Source organism: Geotrypetes seraphini, chromosome 12 (assembly GCF_902459505.1).
Source record: "Geotrypetes seraphini chromosome 12, aGeoSer1.1, whole genome shotgun sequence".
Lineage (NCBI taxonomy): Eukaryota > Metazoa > Chordata > Amphibia > Gymnophiona > Dermophiidae > Geotrypetes > Geotrypetes seraphini.
Genome location: NC_047095.1, coordinates 100,967,094 through 100,987,476, shown reverse-complemented (window position 1 = coordinate 100,987,476; position 20,383 = coordinate 100,967,094). Strand labels below are relative to the sequence as shown.

Below are 20,383 nucleotides of genomic sequence, written 5' to 3'. Positions count from 1 at the left end.
CTGACACCGACTGCATACATACGACTGCCTCCAGGAGGGGAGGTAATTGTACATATGGCAGTCCGTGCAGTACACTGGGAAGCTCATCTTCTGGATTCCCTCTGCTTCCATTGCTGTCCGCCTATTTGGAATACTTTTTATTAATGTACCTGTGCCTTTTGCTAGTGTGTGTGTGTTCTCTTCTCTATCTGCTTCTTCCTTGTGTGTGTGTATTTCTTCTGTGCCTGCCTTCCCCTTACCTTCTGTGCCTTCCGCTTCCTTGCCTTGCTGCCTTTTGCTTATGTGTACTTTCTTGGCTTTACCTTACCTTACCTTAGTGTGTGTGCTCCTTTTGTGCCTGCCTCCCCCTTACCTTCTGTGCCTGCCGCTTCCTTGCCTTGCTGTCTTTTGCTTGTGTGTGCTGTCTTGGCTTTACCTTACCTTGTGTGTGTGTTCCATCTGTGCCTGTCTCCCCTTTACCTTCTGTGTCTGCCACTTCCTTACCTTGCTGGCCTTCCCTGGTGTCCTTGGTTGTGGTGACTTGGCCCTTCTTGAGGCCTTCGCAATGGCGCTCTCGCTAAGGCGAGTGCTTATGCCGCTCGCCTTCGCCGCGTGCCATTGGCTCCTCCCCTTTTTAAGGGGGAGTTTGGATGATGACTCTCCGATGCGGTGAGAGTGGGCGGAGCTTACTCTCACCACTGCCCCTGGCTTCCTGCTCCTCTTTGCCTCCTCTCCCGGCTCCTTTCTTGCTTTTACTGTCCTCCTTCTGTCTCCCCCTTCTGCCTGCTAGCTCTTGCTAGTTCCTCCTAGCTCCTTCTATCTCTGCACCACATGCACCCTGGCTCCTCCCCTTTTTAAGGGGGATTTCAGATGATGACTCTCCGATGCGGTGGGGGAGGGCGGAGCTTACTCTCACTGCTGGAATAGGCAGTGGAGACAGAGACTGTGTCTGAATTCAAGAGAGCCTGGGATAGGCATGTGGGATCTCTCAAAGAGAGAAAGAGATAATGGTTACTGTGGATGGACAGACTAGATGGGCCATTTGGTTTTTATTTGCCTTCATGTTACTATGTTTCTACTAGATGCATTTGCTTCACTAAAATGAAAAGTGTCAAAAGAAGTGTGGAATAATTTGAAAGTTTCATTATTCCACTTCAATCTTTTCTTGGTTGAGCTGAGAACTTTTCAGTGGCCCCTCATACTCTTGGTTTGCATAGCTAATTCTTATTTTGTGTTCAAAGTATCATCCTTCTACCTTGACACATTCATAAAGTCTTCAATGCAATTGAGCAGTTAACTCAATGAATTCTGCAGTTAAAAGTTCAGCTGTTTTGTTAGCTCAATGCCCTGGAGCTCCATCCTATTGAAAAAGAAAATACACAGAAATATCTTGAATTTAAAGCAACGTTTCTACTTAAGTAGGACATTCTTGGGTTATTTGGAAAAATGTTGGGTATCAAATTTTTTAATGTTTATTACAGAATTGACCTCTAAGTGATTTCTTTTGTTCTAGTTTTTTTCCAGAAAGGTACTATAACTTCCTGGCCTTTGTTTCTGCTGTGGATGAAATTAATAACAGCTCAGAGCTCTTACCCAACCTCACACTGGGGTTCCACCTGTACGATTCTTTAAAATTTCAACTCTCCATGCTTAAATCTGCTGTGAACATATTTTCCAGGAAGAACAATGAACTCCCTAATTACAGCTGTAAAAGGTATGGCACATTGGTTGCTATCATTGAAGGCCTTCAAGCTGAGGAATCAACTCAGCTGTACAAAATATTTGGGATATACCACTACCCACAGGTAAGGGGGCTTCTACAGTTCCCTTTATGCATTAGTGAGTGATTCATTTGCAAAGACACATTATACTTCATCAAAATCCACAAAGAAATGAGACAAGGAAATGGACATAAAACTTTTTGATTTTTTAATATACTCTTTAATAAAGTCCATTTCAGGAACATCATCTCTCCACAGTGTTTTGTTTTTTTTTTGTTTCTCTCATAAAACTTTTCTTTCATAAATATTTTATTGAAATTTTGAAGAAAACATCACAAAAAAAAACAACAACAAACAAACGCAATATTAGAGAAAAAAATAAGTCACAGGGGGCTATAAATGATCCATACTAAATATAACTTTTAATCCTTAAACTTAAGTAAGCCATCCTATACTTTTCTAGATTTACTAAAATTACCACATTTAATTGCATAATTTTTTTCATATTTACTGGATAGACGCAACATATTCCACCACATATTATATTGCATGTTGCTATTTCACATTTGTTAGATTCTTTTAAAAGTATTTTATAACTTTTGTATTTGATTCAGACTGTAACACAGCATGCTATTATTCTCCTTGGCTTTATTGTTTATGTTTATTTCCAAATTGTGACCTGCCACTCCTTATATTTCATATACCCCCGTATTTTATTATGTTGCTTTTGAAGAAATTTTATCATAAAGACATTTGGAATGCTTAAGAAAATATCGAGACTATTAAAGACTACAGATTTTTCTAGTTGGTTAAAATCACGTCTTTTGATGGACTGTGTCATCATATACTGTATACTGGAGGATTGTGACATTTTAATGTTATAAGTATAATGTAAATTTCAAGAATGCAATAATTTATTATGATATACAGTAATTAATATTTAACATAAGATTAGCAAGAATTATATAATAAATTTGCATTGAAAAATATACTGAGGAATATGAATCTGTTCTAAATTAATATTGAATGTACATTTGGATTACAGATATACTAGCTTTAATAGTACTGTTGTATACATGGCACATGACTAAGATGTTCATGCAATTTAATTAGAAATTCAATTAGCAATAATTATAATTTGTAGGTTCATCTAACTGCATGCTGTGAGGGTGGTTTGTAATGTTTGGTAAAAAAAAAAAAAAAAGCAAGTTAAATAAGAGCTGGCCATGGCAGTATCAGCTCCATTGCTCATAGAATTCCTATAAGCATCAGAGCTATTACATCTGCGGCCAGTGCTAAAAATCACACTACAGTTTTATAATAGGGGGGTTAGTCCAGTGAGTTTTCCTATGATATGAACTAGAAATTCCTCTGCTGCCATCAGACAAGGGTGCATTTTTCATGTGGACATTTTTATTTTTGAAAATAGCCAAAAAAGATAGATGTCCTAAGGACCAAAACTTATACATATGTCATTTAAAAAAAAATAAAAGATTGTGATAATCAGTGTGTCCCTCCTAAGGCACTCATACAACAGTCTGGATCTCATACTTTTTCTGGGTTTAAAGCACCTTTTGCTCAGTCTGTAGATTAACCATTTGCAACCACCAGAGGAAGCAAGCACACAACTCTGATGTCACCTCCAAGAGCAAGCACATCCTGCCAGAGCTTTTCCCTTTATACATATGGAAGAAGGGACTAACTCAGTTAGAGAGTAGGGAAGGGTGTGCCTATAGCTAGATGCACAAGCAAGCTGACTGTTTTGAGCAGAGGAGGGACAGAGAGGAGCAGAAGAGAAGGCAAGGAAGACTGAGAGCTCTAGAGAGGTCATTGCTGCCTGAGGTGATAGAGCTGAGCCTGCCTGAGCCAGTGCCTTCTGAAACAGAGCTCAGTGTGAGCAGTTAACGGATGTAGAGCCAGCTGGAGACTCTGATAATCACATCCAGGATATGGAGGTATGTTGGTCTGCTAAAGCCAGAAAGAAGCAATAAGAAAAGAACTTTCTAAGCTGTGTTTTCCTGTGCCAGTTGAAAAGGATTGTCTATGCTGCTAACCCCTTGTCAAGACTTCAATTCTTAAAGAACATATGGAAAAGCAAAGAAAGTTTTATGTTTTTGCTATTGCTGTTTTGTTTTCCCCATTGTGTGTGGAGGGGGTTGGACAGCTGAAGTCCATTGTTGGTGGCAGAGAGAGTGAGGTAGTTCTGTGTTGTTTAAGTGGGTTCTTTTTGCTACAACTTTTACCATCATGCAGAGCCACTCTCTTCCAGCAGCCTAGTACTAGAATGGGCCAGGCTGGCTGACAAACAAGCCTGATTCAGAATCAAAGAGAAATTGATTATCCTGTTGTTTGCATATGAGACTGTGGATGTTATGAATTGTAGGCTCTCTGGAGCCAAGGACTATCCCAAGACTCACCCAATGGAACTTTTTCTGAGTAGTTGGGGTTTAAAGCAGGAAGTTTTGTTTTTTTCTTTTTCCCTGGCTGGGAAGAATAAGTTGGGTGAGGCTTGATTTAAGAGACAGATATTTCAAGCCTGCATTTCATCCTGAGAGTTTTGTTTGTTTTGCTAAGATATGGTGGCCTGAGGGGTAGGACAGAATATTTGAGCACTCTGACCATTGTTCATTCTTTTTGTTGAACATTATACCAAGGCTAGGGAGCCATAAGCAATGTGTTTTTGGGGGTTTTCCCTGAAGATAATAAAAGGGTTAAAAAATATCAGAACTGTGTATGGCTTGATCGTCACATGCCTTCCTGACAGACGCCTTTGAGGCCCAATTTGACCCATAGGTTATTAAATTATGCCACAGGTTACCCCGAGAGCACCGCCCAAAGGGTGCCTGGGACAAGATAGAAGTCTGGCAGTTTAGAAAATGGAAATTTTTTCTGTTGGGTTTGTGGACATCTTGCCCAAAACATCAAACTGCAGACTTACACAACTTATCAAAAATGCGCCTCCATGTGTACAGCCTTAGTGGAGACTACATTGTTAAATTTGCTTTTTTATCAAACTTTTCAAACCAACCTCATATTCTATAAGGGTCAGCACCTAACTCCTAGAATGGGTTGCCAGGTACCAGCACCTAATTTTCAGAATGGGTAGCCAGGGACATGTCAGAGGTATTCCTAAAAGTTATACACCAAATTTCAGAATATCTTTTCTCCACACTTAATTTTAACACCAGCATTTACACGAAGTAAAAAAAAAAACAAACAACTTTGGCCATTCAAATATGGGGAAATCCAGTAAAATGTATTGTCTATGGACCCATCAAGTCCAGTGTACTGGCCAATTCAGGCAAAAACCCAAAGAGTAGCAACATTCCAGAGCTGAGATTGTGATGTCATAATGCCTCATTCCACCAATGCCTAAGAGCTAACCTCATCAGTGATGTCACAATGACTTGATTGTCCTATACTTGCTTCACATAAGAACATAAGAACTGCCATATTGGGACAGATTGAAGGTCTATCAAGCTTAGTATCCTGTTTCCATCAGTGGCCAACCCATGTTATAATAATCTGGCAAAATCCCAAGGAGTAAAACAAATTTCATGCAGCTTATCATAGAAATAAACAGTGGATTTCCCTAAATCCATCTTATGGACTTCTCTTTTAGGAAATTATCTAATTCTTTTTTACACCCTGCTAAGTTCTATAACTGGGTACTCTAATAGTACTGGCCTGTACTCTATCCTCATCCTTCACAATCTATCTGTCAACTTTGATACTATTGATCACCATCTATTCCTTGATACGCTTTCTCCTGGTTTTCTTCCTATCTCTCCAATTGCACCTTCAGTGTATTCTTCAGTGTATCCTGTTTCCATCAGTGGCCAACCCAGGTCATAAGAACCTGGCAAAATTCCATCACACAGAGCCACTCTCTTCTAGCATCTCCACTCTCTTCCTGTGTGATAGCATCCTGTCTTGGTGGTTCTCCTTTTATGTGGCTGTGGTGGTTTTAAACACGAGAGATAATTATATTTGTTTCTTCAATTGAACAAGGCTCAAACAAACAGATAGAAAACATGTCTGCCAAAGAGCAAGTGAAAATTCCAACTCATTTTTAATATGTGGATAAAACCACACAAAGCAAGCCTACAACATGTCCCCTGTGCAGTAGATCTGCATGTGCAAATGTTGGCTTCCTAAAATAGCTCTTCAGATATGGTTGAAAGAAAATTAGCCTAATAGTTAGAGCAGTAATCTCATTACAATGGCAAGTCAGGCTCAAATCCTGCTGTTGCTCCTTATGACCTTGGATAAGCCATGTAATGTTCCATTCTCTCAGGTACAAAGATTGTGAGCCTGTGCCAAAGACTATAAAATCTTGCCCCTTTCCCTGCATAGTACTTCTCCCGACTTAAACTCTCCTTTATAAAAACCTGTTCTGTCCAGTTTAGGGTAGAGCAAGTACAACTCAGAAAGAGAGTCAGCTACAAGAAGAGGGAGGGGAGAAGGGGGAAAAACAGTAAGTACCTCAAGAGAACTTAAAAGGAAGAGCCAGAGTCAATGTAGGTAGGGCCTGCTTCTGCCTAAGGTACGGGATTGCTATAATGCAATTCAACCTTTATTCCAGTTGCTGGCTATATATTGTAACTATTACTATCTGAAGCTGTTCACCATAGCTGTGATTTTGGCTAGGATGGGGCAGAACAGTCATATAAAAAATCTGGATTGAGTTAGTTCAAACCTTGGAAGCGTGGAGGGGCATAATCGAAAGGAACATCTAAGTCCGTTTTCGTCTAAGTCGCAAGTCGTCCAAAGTAATAAAACAGCTTAGGACACATTTTCGAAATATATATCCAATTTTTTTTTTCATTTCGAAAATCGTCTAAGTCTACGTCCTGCTGATCTGATTGTCCAAGTTGCAAAATCATCCATCTTTATACCACATTTTCATCCAACTTTTTGTCCAAGTCAAAAATGCCTAGAACAAGCTCTGATGGACGTGGGAGGGGTCTACAAAATGATGGACTGACCATAGTAACATAGTAGATGACGGCAGATAAAGACCCGAATGGCCCATCCAGTCTGCCCAACCTGATTCAATTTAAATTTAAATTTTTTTTATTTTTTTATTTTAATTTTTTTCTTCTTAGCTATTTCTGGGCAAGAATCCAAAGCTTTACCCGGTACTGTACTTGGGTTCCAACTGCCGAAATCTCTGTTAAGACTTACTTCAGCCCATCTACAACCTCCCAGCCATTGAAGCCCTCCCCTGCCCATCCTCCACCAAACGGCCATACACAGACACAGACCTGCAAGTACTGGCCTAGTTCAATATTTAATATTATTTTCTGATTCTAAATCTTCTGTGTTCATCCCACGCTTCTTTGAACTCAGTCACAGTTTTACTCTCCACCACCTCTCTGGGGAGCGCATTCCAGGCATCCACTACCCTCTCCGTAAAGTAGAATTTCCTAACATTGCCCATGAATCTACCACCCCTCAACCTCAAATTATATCCTCTGGATTTACCATTTTCCTTTCTCTGGAAAAGATTTTGTTCTACGTTAATACCCTTCAAGTATTTGAACGTCTGAATCATATCTCCCCTGTCTCTCCTTTCCTCTAGGGTATACATATTCAGGGCTTCCAGTCTCTCCTCATACGTCTTCTAGCGCAAGCCTCCTATCATTTTTGTCGCCCTCCTCTGGACCGCCTCAAGTCTTCTTACGTCTTTCGCCAGATACGGTCTCCACCCAGATACGGACCACCCAGACATGGCACCTAAATAGTGGGGTACCTTACCAAACCACCTCCAGAATCCCCTAGATCCACTTATCTACTACCCCAATAGCCCTTATGGCTGCAGGAGCCACTTATATGCCAGTAAAAAAGGGTTTTGGGGTGTATAGGGGAGTGCACATGTTTCAACATCAATACAGTGATTACAGGGTCTTATGGGCATAGGTCTTCCTCTCCATGGGTCCCTAACCCACTCCCAAGATGACTTAAGCCACCTCTGTGCAGGACGACTAGGCTTTCCTTTGCCAGGCTGCCAGGTGCTGATGTTCTGGAGGCAGATATTTAAAGTTGTGATTACGATTTTTATGGGGGTGGGGATGGGTCGGTGATCACTGGGGTAGTGTGTGGGGTCTGTACTATGTGTTTGTACTTAACTGGTCATTTTATATAGGTTTTTGTGACTTAGACCATGTTTTAAATGGCCTAAGTCACAAAGCCAAGTTCCGTCTAGGCTGGGTTGTAAAAGTTTTGGTTATACATTCAGTACGACTAAGTCTAGCAGCCCATCAAAATTCTGCCCTCTACACTCCTCCTGAAATGCCCCATTTAGCTCTGGTCATTCAGCGGCACTGGGAAGTCCTAGGTCGTTTATAAACACATCCAAAACCCATTTTGATTATCTTTCGTTTATGATCGTCCAAGTGCCAACTTAGGCCGGTTTTTGGACATTTTTCTCTTTCGATTATGAGCCTTATAGTGTAATTTTGAGTTGAAGGCTATATCCTTAAAGGAGAGACATGTGAAGAAACAGACTCCATAATACTGTGTAATTAAAGGGTTTTTTTCACTCCAGTGTCTGGCTGTTTGTGTTTGTGCAGGCCCTTTCTTATGCACTGTTACAGAGAACTCCATTTAACCAGGAAAATACTCACTGAACCAAGTGTCATGCAACTCAAGTTACAACTGAAAAAGCACGAGCCAAAAGCAAATAAATAAATCATTTGACTTTTGCACATGTAATAGCTATACTGTACATACCTTGTAAAATGATTTCTATAATAACAAGATGATTATTTTTCTCTACAGATTAGTTATACTTCTCAGAGTCTTTTAATGAAGAATAATGTTCAGTTTCCATATTTCTACCAGACTGTGCCCAGTATTCTTCATGCCAGTACTGGGATAATCAAGTTACTGAATCATTTTGACTGGACCTGGGTCGGTATCGTTGCACCTGATGATGACAACAGTCTCAGAGTTGTCCGAACCCTGAAAGAAGAGATTACGCAGAATGGAGGCTGCATAGAATTCATAGAAACCTTCAGTCATACTCATAACACATTTAAGCCTTTTACAGAAATACTTCAATTTTACAAGTTTCTCCAATCATCTTCAGCTCATGTGATCATCGCCTATTGTAGTGATGGGGATTTATATGGAAACATAGATATTAAGGAAATACCTAGCAAAGTTTTTATCACCATAATTGACTGGGACATTCCCCCAACCATTCCAGTGGGCTTTGGTTTGAAAAACAACACCTTGGCTTTCACTATGGTAAAGAAGAACATTCCAAGCTTCTCAAAATTTGTCCGTGATGTAAATCCTCTCCTGTTTCCAAGTGATAATACCATCAAGGCGTGGTGGAATGCTCTTTGTAACAGCCGATGTCCCAAGAATATCCAAAGATCCTGTAAAACAAATATGACATTTTTCTTCATCTTACACTGTGAGGCCAAACACCTGGGACATAGCTATAGAATTTACAATTCTGTATATATCCTGGCACATGCATTACATGATATGCTTTTGTCTAGCATTGGAAGCAACATTACTTGGAGAAGAGACCTTTGGGAGTTTTCAGATTATTTGCCAAGGAAGGTAATATATTTTTTCTAAAGACTGTTATGTTCATAAGGAAAGGCTTGATATATAGTATAGTAGCATAGGATGAAAGGGATTATCATTGCAGAAGAAGATATAAAAATGTTTCCTCAACTACCATTCTTGATCTAAAACATATTTTGTGGACCATCAAATCTTGCAGATCATTTTAGAAAACAATCATAAGCCCTATTTACACTCACAGACTATCCAGAAAGTGCAATGGCAGTCCACACAAATACTCAGTGGCACTCCCTTGTTAATTGCAGGTGGATGGATGGATGCTCCCAGACCAAACTGAGCAATTAACTTGAGTAGCACTCTCTTATACCCAGTTAAATTGCTCTGGATATCAACCCTGGAATCTTTTGTAGAATACTTAGAAAAACACAGGTAAATGTGGATTGATTCCCATCATGCACAGGTGAAACAACAATTAAACAAAGCTGAAGGGCTGTCTAGTTAGGTTTGCATCTATGGATGATACCAAAACCTGCAATGGGGTGGTGTGGATAACATGAGGGAGGACCTAATGAAGCTTTATGAATGGTCCAGATATTGACAGCTAAGATTCAATGCTAAGAAATGCAGGGTCATGCATTTAGGTTTCAAAACTCAAGAGAATGGTACAGTTTAGGGGGTGAAGAACTTATGTGTATGACAGAAGAGCAGGACTTGGGTATGATAGCATATGATGATCTTAAGGTGGACAAACAAATTGAAAAGGTGACAACAATAACTATAAGGATGCTAGGGTGTATAAGGAGAGGAAAAAATGATGCCCCTGTATATGACTCTGGTGAGACATAATTTAGAATAATGTATACAATTTTAGAGACCACATATTCAAAAGATATATACAGGATGGAGATGATCAAGAAGAAGGCTTATTCTGCTCATTTCTGGACTTTAATTCTTTTCATGCACTCATCATGATTATCTCAAAACTTGATTACTGTAATTCCAACTACACTAAAACGCTTGCAGTCACTACAAAATACAGCTAACCATTTACTCTGCTATGCCCTGCATTTCATCACTTGACTCATCTGCTTTTGTGTCTCCAATGGCTACCAGTGAGTTTTTGTATCTCTTTTAAGATCCTATGCCTCACAGATAAAACACTTTACATTGGTCAACCTCTGAATCTGTTGTCATTTATCATTCCCTATACCCCCACCTGAGCCCTCCATCCCAATCCAAAACAATTGTACTATTGTAGGGTCAAAATGTAGGGTCATGAAATAGTTAACTGTTGTTTAAAATATTGCTCTGGCCTACATAGCTAAAAACAGTGTATAATCTATTGACTGCATCTGCCTGAAATGTATGTCCTTGCCCTACCACATTGTAAGCTGAATAGATAAGAGTTTGAGCCATGATGTGCCCTGCCCTTCTGTACATGTAGCCTTTAGACCTGTAAGATTTAGATAAGCAGAGAAATGAGCTAGTTTCCTATAGGACTATAAGTTGTATCCCTGAGCCTATCATAAGTGCTGGCTTAGGACCAATAATAATTGTAGAAAGATATAGAAGTAACAAATGAAAATTGTAGTTTTTGCATATATTAGTTTGCGAAAAGGGCATAAAAGTCCGTGTATTTCCTGTTTCTGACACTCTAGTAGGCAGGCTATTAACTGCTCTAGAGTCCCGGCATGCTGTGAATAAAACTTGTATTTTCTTCACGCCTCTGACTTTGTGTATCCAAGTGACCTTTCATTTGGCGCCCGAACAGGGACTTGAAGGTCTCTTGACCACTGGTTACTCGATTGGTCACTTGTTTCTGGTCCTACGGCTGATATGTCTGCTTAGCCGGCTGCCTTCCTTTTGGGGGGTTGGCAGACCTCAGGACGTTGGACCGCTTCAACTGACTTATCTAGTCTCAGTTTAAAGTACAAGAATCTGTATCTGTATCTGTATCTGTACCTGGAGTGGCCACTATCTGGTAAGTGGGGATTGATCATCCCTATCCTGTCTCTCGTCTCCTGCCTAGTAAGCCACGTGATCTGTCGCTGAAAAGTTGTGGGAAAGGGATTCTAGGAACTGTTATTTTCTGGTTGAGTAACTGAACTGAAATCTGTTGTGTTTTGTGTGTTTGAGAGTGTCTGAGACGTCCTTGAGGACGAAGCGAGTGTGGACCTGTTAGTACTGCGTTTCCCTAGTCCGGAGACGGGCGGGGCCAGGAATTCAGGGAAGTGTTTTTGTCCTCCATTGCACAATGGGGGGATGTCTGTCTACCTGTGGGGATCCCTTGATATGTTAGATAATTTTAAAAAAGGAATTTGTCTTTGATTATACTTAACAAATCAACCCTTATTTGTCTGTGCCAGTTAGAATGGCCGATATTTGGTGTGGGCTGGCCCCCTCTGGCTCCCTGGAAGAGGACATAACTCGTCAGGTTTTTATGCATTCGTTTGCTGTCAGTTCCTCTTCCAGTCAGCCAATTTTTGCATTCCAATGGGAAAACCCTTCCACTGGACAAACCTCCTAAGTAACCTGGACCCGTCTACCCCAGGGCTTTAAAATTAGCCCCTCTCTATTCAGCACTGCCCTTGCTTCAGACCTTGCCAAATTCTTCCCTTCATCTGATTCCCAAGTCCTGCAGTATCCCGGGTTCTTTATGACTTCTGTCTGTTCAAATGTATCAGTGAAGTTTAAACTGTCAGTTGTTCACAGCATGAGAGGAGAGTACTTTTCCTTTTGTGCTGATAAGGGCCATGAAGTGTGTAGCACTTCCAATGTGGTTTCTCCTGAAACAGATAAGTGGTTTTGCATTTGAAGTTTTTGGCTATGTTATAAAATGTATATGCATATTCAGAAATGCATATAAACGAAAAATATGATTTCTGGAACTTATATTCCATGCTAAAAAGAAGTTCTTTGTCCAAATTTAGTAGTTATTTGTCTAAATTTAAAAGTTCTGAAAAGGACTACATCTGTAATTTGATCTCTTTGATCTTTAAGCAACTCTCTCTCCTTTGTGAAATTCTGTAGGAAGGGGGAGTAAGTCTCTACTGAGACCCATGTTGATTGTAAAAAAAAATAAAAATGAACAATGTTTAAACTTGTGAGTACAGTAAAACTTTGGTTTGGGAGCATAATTTGTTCCAGAAGTATGCTTGTATTCCAGGGCACTAGTGTACAAAAATATACATACTTGTATTGCAAGCCCTTGCTCGTTTGGAACAGTTACTGCATTCCTGCAGCGTCATATAGAGAGGAACCATTGGCTCAGTTGTGAAAATGTGATGCTTCTATACTGTATGTACGTGTATTGCAAGACGTTGCTGGTATAGCAAGTTAAAATTTAATCATTGCTTGTCTTATAGAACACTTGCAAACCAAGTTATTTGCAATCCAAAGTTTTACTGTATATTCCAATCTTTGTTTTGTATTTCTGTATATAAAAATTGTAAGTTTAGGTATAACAATGTAATTTTTAGGAATGCTTTTGTATTGAAGTAAATATTTTTGCCAGTCAGCTGATAGTGAAGGGACTGCTGCTTTAGAGAGCGCTTGTGTCAGACTACCCTGCTTAGTGGGTGGATCCAGAACTGCATTTAGCTTAATTTTATAAGTCAGCTCTTTGGGGTAGGAACCTGATATAGAATAGGGATTGAGAACAATTCTTATGTGTTAGTGCACATCTTAAGTTCAATTATTTTGTACCTTCTCTAAGCTTTTGTAAACCACATAGCTCTTCACGGTATTGCGGTATATAAACTGTTATTATTATTATTTATCTGTCTTTCAGATAGTGGGTCTGCCTTTTAAATTTTCCTGTGACCATATTTACATTGATTTCAAGTATGCCTTCCTCGTGTCACCTACCTTGGCTTTCAAATCTCCAAGGGTACCAGGTCCCTTCCTACACCGAGGTCTAGGCTGTCTGTAGTCTCCCTGTCCCTGATAACTGCAAGGCTCTGAGCACCTTTCTCAGTATTGCAGGATACTGTCCCATCTGGATCCCTGATTTCTCTACTATTGCTCGTCCTCTGTATGATTCCACCAAAGGCGCTGACTCAGCCCCTTTTGTCTGGACCCAACTTCAGGAGCGGTCTTTTCGCTGCCTCCAAAAACTTCTGACTCAGGCCCCTGCCTTCTGGCCCTTCTGCCCAAGAAGCTGAGCTTTATGCCCTCACTTTTGCCCTGCGCCACTCTGCCTCTCAGTCTTGCAATATATATATACTGACTCCAAATATGCTTTCCTTAACTTGCATTCCCATAGGGCCATCTGGAAACATCGAGGTTTCTTTATAGCCTCCGGCCGCCTGATCCATCATGCTCCCCTCATTCTTGACCTTCTTGAGGCCGTACAACTACCCTCATGTGTTTCTGTTATGCACTGCCATGCTTACAGACGCGTGATGGACCTTGTCTCTCGTGGCAATGCCCTTGCCGACCGCACAGCCCGAGCTGCCAGTCTCTGCCCCCTCTTTCGGCTCCTCTGTATACAATCATTCCTTTTCTGGATTCCCTTACACCCCAGTACGCTTCTCAGGAACAGACTTGGGCATGCATTATTTTGGGCCAGTCTGTCCTGAAAGGGGGGTGGATACAAAATGCACCAATTCAAGTGCCAATCCAGACCCACACACTGATACTTCAAACGCAAGCACAGCACCCTCATAGTTATTCCTCAACACCTGGCCCTCACGATTGTCAAAAGATGCCATGATCTGGCACACTCTGGAGAACCCGCTATGAAAATTGACTCTCAAGAGACATTTCTTTATCAATCACCTTGATCAGCTAGTCCGGAATATGGTCCGACAGTGTGTTGTCGGTTCTAGAATAAAATTCCCAATCAGATGACTGCCACCTCTTGGATACCAACCTATTGGAACATATCCGATGCAGGTTCTGTCTGTAGATTTTACCCACATGCCCATTTCCCGTTCCCTCAGTCACTTCCTAGTCTTCACAGACACCCTGACTAGATGGGTCAAAGCCTTCCTTACTTGCACTGAACGCGCCAGAGACGTAACCAAACACCTCCTGAATAATTCCGTGCTTTGGTCTCCCTGTTTTTATAGGCAGTGACAATGGCCCTGCTTTCATTGCCGATGTTGTCCAACAAATTGCTCAGGCCCTCCAAATTGAATAGAAATTATATGCTGCTTACCATCCTGAGAGCTCTGGTCAGGTCGAAAGAATAAACAGAACTCTTAAGACCCTTCTCACAAAATGAATTGAATAAACTAATCTGTCCTGGCCTGTCCTGCTGCCTTCTGTTCTTTTTCAGATTAGATGCATCCCATCTAAGCCCCATTTGAGCTCATGTCCGGCCGGCCACCACCCATTGTGAACCCAGATCCTGGTTCCTTTGCTACTCTGGGATCAGATATCCTCCAGAGTCAGGTCCAGTCTTTAGCTAAAGCCCTTTAAGAGCTCCACAAATGGGTCCTGGAAAGGGCCCCACTATCGATAGCTACACAAGTCCATGGGTATGTCCCTGTAAATACAGTATGGCTAAAACTTGGAAGTCAGACCCCCTGAAACCTAGGTGGATAGGTTCTTTTACTGTCCTAATTTCTTCTCTTACAGTTGTCAAAGGTGTCCGGACATGAAACTTGGTTCCACTACAACACGGATCTTCAGCTGAAGCTTTCTAAGACCTCAAAAGTTCTGAATATTTACCACTGTACTTAGCAGGTGTTCTGAATATAATTCTTTATAAGTGTTTGAGTTTAATTGACTGCCTGTGGTTCACACTGCCTTTAGCAAGTGTCTTGAGTATAACTGTTTGAAGTTTTCTAAGTTGTGCCTGAAAGAAAAATGAGCTTCCTATGTTAGTATATATAGATATGATATTTGTGTTGCCCTCACTTATGTTTCTTTCTTCTGTATTTTGTACTTAACAAGTGCAGCCCTTTGCCTGATGTTTGTTTGCATGAAGGAGTTAAGTACAGAAAGTGTCAAACATTTGAGGGTATTTTCTGTTTCCAACCTACTGGTGATGAAGTTTAAAAGTGGGCGGAAATCTGCATTGATGATGTTGAGGGTCCACTTATCAACTAGACTCTTATTGTAGACCCCACTCGCCTGGTGTCTTTGTATTGTGATACATGTGTGCTATTTGATGTTTCTCAAGGTCATGGTACTACCCCTAATTCAGTTTTGTGTGGCTCCCTAGATTGACAGCGTTATTATACCAAATGTGCTAAGTATTTAGGTCTGTATAACCTGATGCCTTTAAGAACTGCCCCTATGAGGAAACCTTCACTAATGGTGGAGCCTGTCCTTTATGAGAAAGAATACCCCATCTGCCTCCCTTACTATAGGTCCTAGCTCCGGCCCCTTGTGTACTACAGGCTACTGTAATCCCATGGTTTTCACTATCACTGACCCATATAACTGGAATGCCAATGTCCAAGTCCAGAAGGCCAGAGACTGCATGGCATTGTATATTGATGGTAAAAGGTGAGACCCAGGTACTGATGTATATGTCCGAATTGTATCCCACTCATGTGCTCCTGTCTATCACTCTGTGGTGTTTCCCCAGTTTTATGAAATTATGAAAGTAGATACTAATATCCTGTAATCACTAGAAATCTGTTTATATAGTTTGCTGAAACTATAGGTCAGACTCTTAATGTTAGCAATTATTTTGTATGAGGAGGGACTGGTATGGGAGAACAGTGGCTATGGGAGGCAATGCAGCTGGACATGTTAAACCTGACTTCACAGACCCTCACTTTTACGTTAGGTCCACGACCTTCACGATGGGCCTTGTGAACCTCCATTGTTGCTTCCCACTGTCTTCAGCCCTTCAGACACTGCTTAATGGAACTTCCTATGAATTATGGTCAGCTCCTGATAGTTGATATTGGCTCTGTGATCCGTTTGCCTACTCTTGGTTGCCTGCTTAATGGACTGGTACATGTGTGCTTTGCATGATCCGTCCCAGCTTCTTCCTGTTACCGCTGGCCGATGGTGAACACCTGGGAGCCCCTGTATTCAACACCAGAGGTCGCCAAAAGCAGTCTACTTCCACCAATTCCCTTAAAATAGGTGAATGGGGTGATGACTGGCCTGCAGAACGGATCATTGCTGCTTATGGACCTGCCACATGGACCGAGGATGACACCTGGGGCTATCGGACCCCAATCTATATGCTGAACTGCATTATTTGTCTATAAGCTGTACTTGAACTGATAACCAATGAGACCTCCCGAGCTTTGAGTACCATTGGCAGAGCGAATGCTAAAATGTGCACTGCTATTTATCAGAATCGTCTAGCTTTGGACTATTTACTAGCTGCTGTGCCTGTGATAAATTCAACCTCTCCAACTGCTGCCTTGAACTTGAGTAAAGTGATTGAGAACGATGTGGATCGTATCACCAAACTGGCTCATGTTCCTGACCAGACCTGGCGTGACCTTACTGCAGACTGGATCTCTGGTACCTTCAGCTCCTGGTTGCCCTCTGGTTCAGCATTGAAGATCATCTTGCTGGTTGCCGCCCTGTCTTCTCTGCTCCTTTGCTGCCTGCCCTGTATGGTCCCCATAGCCATAAAGCTGCTCCACTGAACTATGGACTCTGCTGTCAACCGTTCCACTGCTGAATTGGCCCTTGCCCTCTCCCAGTATCGTCCCTTACCCACTGGGGACCCCGACTTTTCTGACCCCTAACTTTATTTTGTCAGGCTTGGCTCCTTAGGTACGCCAGCCTGAAAGGGGGGGAATGTAGGGTCAAAATGTAGGGTCATGAAATAGTTAACTGTTGTTTAAAATATTGCTCTGGCCTACATAGCTAAAAACAGTGTATAATCTATTGACTGCATCTGCCTGAAATGTATGTCCTTGCCCTACCACATTGTAAGCTGAATAGATAAGAGTTTGAGCCATGATGTGCCCTGCCCTTCTGTACATGTAGCCTTTAGACCTGTAAGATTTAGATAAGCAGAGAAATGAGCTAGTTTCCTATAGGACTATAAGTTGTATCCCTGAGCCTATCATAAGTGCTGGCTTAGGACCAATAATAATTGTAGAAAGTTATAGAAGTAACAAATGAAAATTGTAGTTTTTGCATATATTAGTTTGCGAAAAGGGCATAAAAGTCCGTGTATTTCCTGTTTCTGATACTCTAGTAGGCAGGCTATTAACTGCTCTAGAGTCCCGGCATGCTGTGAATAAAACTTGTATTTTCTTCACGCCTCTGACTTTGTGTATCCAAGTGACCTTTCACTATGAATCTATGAGAACCTCTGTGTTTAACTATATAGCACCAAAGCATTGGAACAACCTTCCCTTATTCATCCTGGTAGAATGAATTTTTGCCATACTGAAGACCTTACTATTGACCCATTTCTTAAATATAGAATTTAACTTGTTAAATCCCTGTAAGGTCCCATGGAGTGCACAAGTACATGATGTTTGATTATTAACTTTCCTATCCTGTATTATGGTATTCATTTCTTACTGCATTTTGTTTATTGTACACTGCATTGATCCATTCACTGGAAAACACTATATATCAAATGTAACTAAAATGGTCAATGGTCTTCGTCATAATTCATTTGAGTACAGACTTAAAGATACAATGGGCCTGATTCTGTATAGGATGCCCAGTCTCAGCAGCTGCCTAAGCATTTTTTGAGAATTGCACATGGGCGTCCTATACAGAATTAAGTCTGTCCTAACTTATAGGGTCTAAACCTGCCTAACCACCCCAATTCTCTAACCAGCATCCATATTACAGGAATCATTTAGAAAATTGCATTGCCATAGAACTGATCAAAGTAAGAGAATCTCCCTGCCAATCAGGATGCATTTTTTTCTAAAAAAAAAAACAAAAGCCCCAAAACAAAACAGAGGTAGGTTGCCTACGCTGTAGGTGTCTGTTGTGGGAGCAGAGTAGTACCTAGGGTCACTTAATCTTGCTTAAGGCTGGAGGTGGGCATGGTTTTGACCAGATGTGGCCTTAGGCAAACTTAAGTGGCCCTAGGCATCGCCCTAGTGCCATGATAGGAACCTGAAATATAGGCCAGCAAAATGCTGGCTTACATTTAAATAGATGTGGCCACTAAACTGATTATGGCAAGGAAATTTTACTGCCATTATCAGCTGAGTGGCTGTGACAGGGATCCCCAAGCCCCACCACAAGTCAGTCAGCAGAAGGGATGCTCACTCTCTCCTACATGTCAATGCTATATAGAACTCCTAAAAGGAAGTTATTAGAGTTTAAACATAGAAACATAGAAGATGACGGCAGAAAAGGGCTACAGCCCATCAAGTCTGCCCTCTCTGCTTACCCACCCCCTGTCTATGCCCTAATGACCCAATTTCCTTATCTTGACCCTCGTAGGGATCCCACATGGGTATCCCATTTATTCTTAAAGTCTGGCACGCTGTCTGCCTCGATCACCTGCACTGGAAGCTTGTTCCAATGATCAACCACTCTCTCTGTGAAGAAATACTTTCTGGTGTCACCATGAAATTTTCCGCTCCTGAGTTTGAGCAGGTGCCCTCTTGTGGCCGAAGGTCCCTTGAGAAAGAAAATATCATCTTCCACTTCGACACGTCCCATGAGGTACTTAAATGTTTCGATCATGTCTCCCCTCTCCCTACGTTCCTTGAGAGTGTAGAGCTGCAATTTGTTCAGTCTCTCTTCGTACGAGAGACCCTTGAGCCCCGAGATCATCCAGGTGGCTGTCCGCTGAACCGATTAAATTCTGCGCACATCTTTACTGTAATGTGGCCCCCAGAATTGCACACAGTACTCCAGATGAGGTCTCACCATGGCCCTGTACAACGGCATTATGACTTCAGGCTTTCGGCTGACGAAACTTCTATTGATATAACCCAATATGTGCCTTGCCTTAGATGAAGCCTTCTCCACTTGATTGGCAGTTTTCATGTCTGCACTGATGATTACTCCTAAATCTTGTTCTGCTGAAGTCCTAGTTAAAGTTTCTCCGTTCAAGAAGTACGTCCTGCATAGATTTCCGCTTCCGAGGTGCATGACCTTACATTTCTTAGCATTGAAGCTTAGCTGCCAGGTTGAGGACCAACTTTCCAATGTAAGAAGGTCCTGTGCCATATAATTCTGTAAACTGCATTCACTTACTATATTACATAGTTTGGCGTCATCGGCAAATAGTTTTATTTTACCTTGAAGCCCTTGAGTCAAATCCCCTAGGAATATGTTGAAAAGGAGTGGATCCAGAACTGAGCCCCGCGGCACTCCACTGGTCACCACCGATGTTTTAGAGAGGGTACCATTAACCACCACCCTCTGAAGTCTGCCACTCAGCCAATCATTGACCCATGCAGTTAGTGTCTCTCCTAACCCCATCGATTCCATCTTGCTTAGCAGCCTGCGGTGTGGGACACTGTCAAAAGCTTTACTGAAGTCCAGGTACACGACGTCCAAAGACTCTCCCAAGTCCAACTTTCTAGTTACCCAGTCAAAGAAGCTGATGAGATTGGATGGGCAGGACCTACCCTTGGTGAATCCATGCTGACTGGGATCCCGAAGATTCCCTTCATTCAAGATTGTGTCCAATTTGCTTTTAATTAGTGTTTCCATGAGTTTGCACACTATTGATGTGAGACTCACCGTTCTATAATTCGCAGCCTCTGCCCTGTATGCAGAGGAACAACATTAGCTAATTTCCAGTCCAGGGGAACTTTCCCCTTACTTAGGGAGAGATTGAATAGCTCAGCCAACAGTTTCGCCAGGACATCGCTCAATTCTCTGACCACTCTTGGGTGCAAATTGTCTGGTCCCATGGCTTTGTTCACCTTGAGTCTTGCCAGTTCACTGTAAACTTCACCTGGTGTGAACTCAAAATTCTGAAACGGGTCTTCTGTGCTTTGTGTTGCCTTCAACTGCGGACCGTGTCCAGGTGCCTCACAGGTGAAGACTGAGCAGAAGTATTCATTCAGTAGTTCGGCTTTATCGGAATCTGCTTCCACATAACTTCCGTCCGGTCTTCTAAGGCATACTATCCCGCCTGTGTTCCTTTTTCTGTCACTAATATACCTGAAGATGGATTTGTCCCCCTTTTTAATGTTTTTTGCCAGAATTTCTTCCACTCAAAATTTTGCCTCCCTAACTGCCATTTTGACCGCTGTAGACCTGGTCCTATATTCTAC

The 20,383-nt window shown here is 41.6% G+C and overlaps 1 protein-coding gene across 1 annotated transcript in view; it reads left to right on the top strand.

Moving 5' to 3' along the window:
* The first annotated feature begins 3,351 nt into the window (after nucleotides 1–3,351).
* The window catches only part of LOC117346775 (vomeronasal type-2 receptor 26-like), a 48,189-nt gene continuing 31,157 nt past the window's right edge, over nucleotides 3,352–20,383 (top strand). The window contains exons 1-2 of the mRNA XM_033916865.1: nucleotides 3,352–3,655; nucleotides 8,484–9,278. Coding sequence (XP_033772756.1) covers nucleotides 3,650–3,655; nucleotides 8,484–9,278 — 801 coding nt within the window. The 5' untranslated portion in view covers nucleotides 3,352–3,649. The remainder of the gene's footprint in view (nucleotides 3,656–8,483; nucleotides 9,279–20,383) is intronic.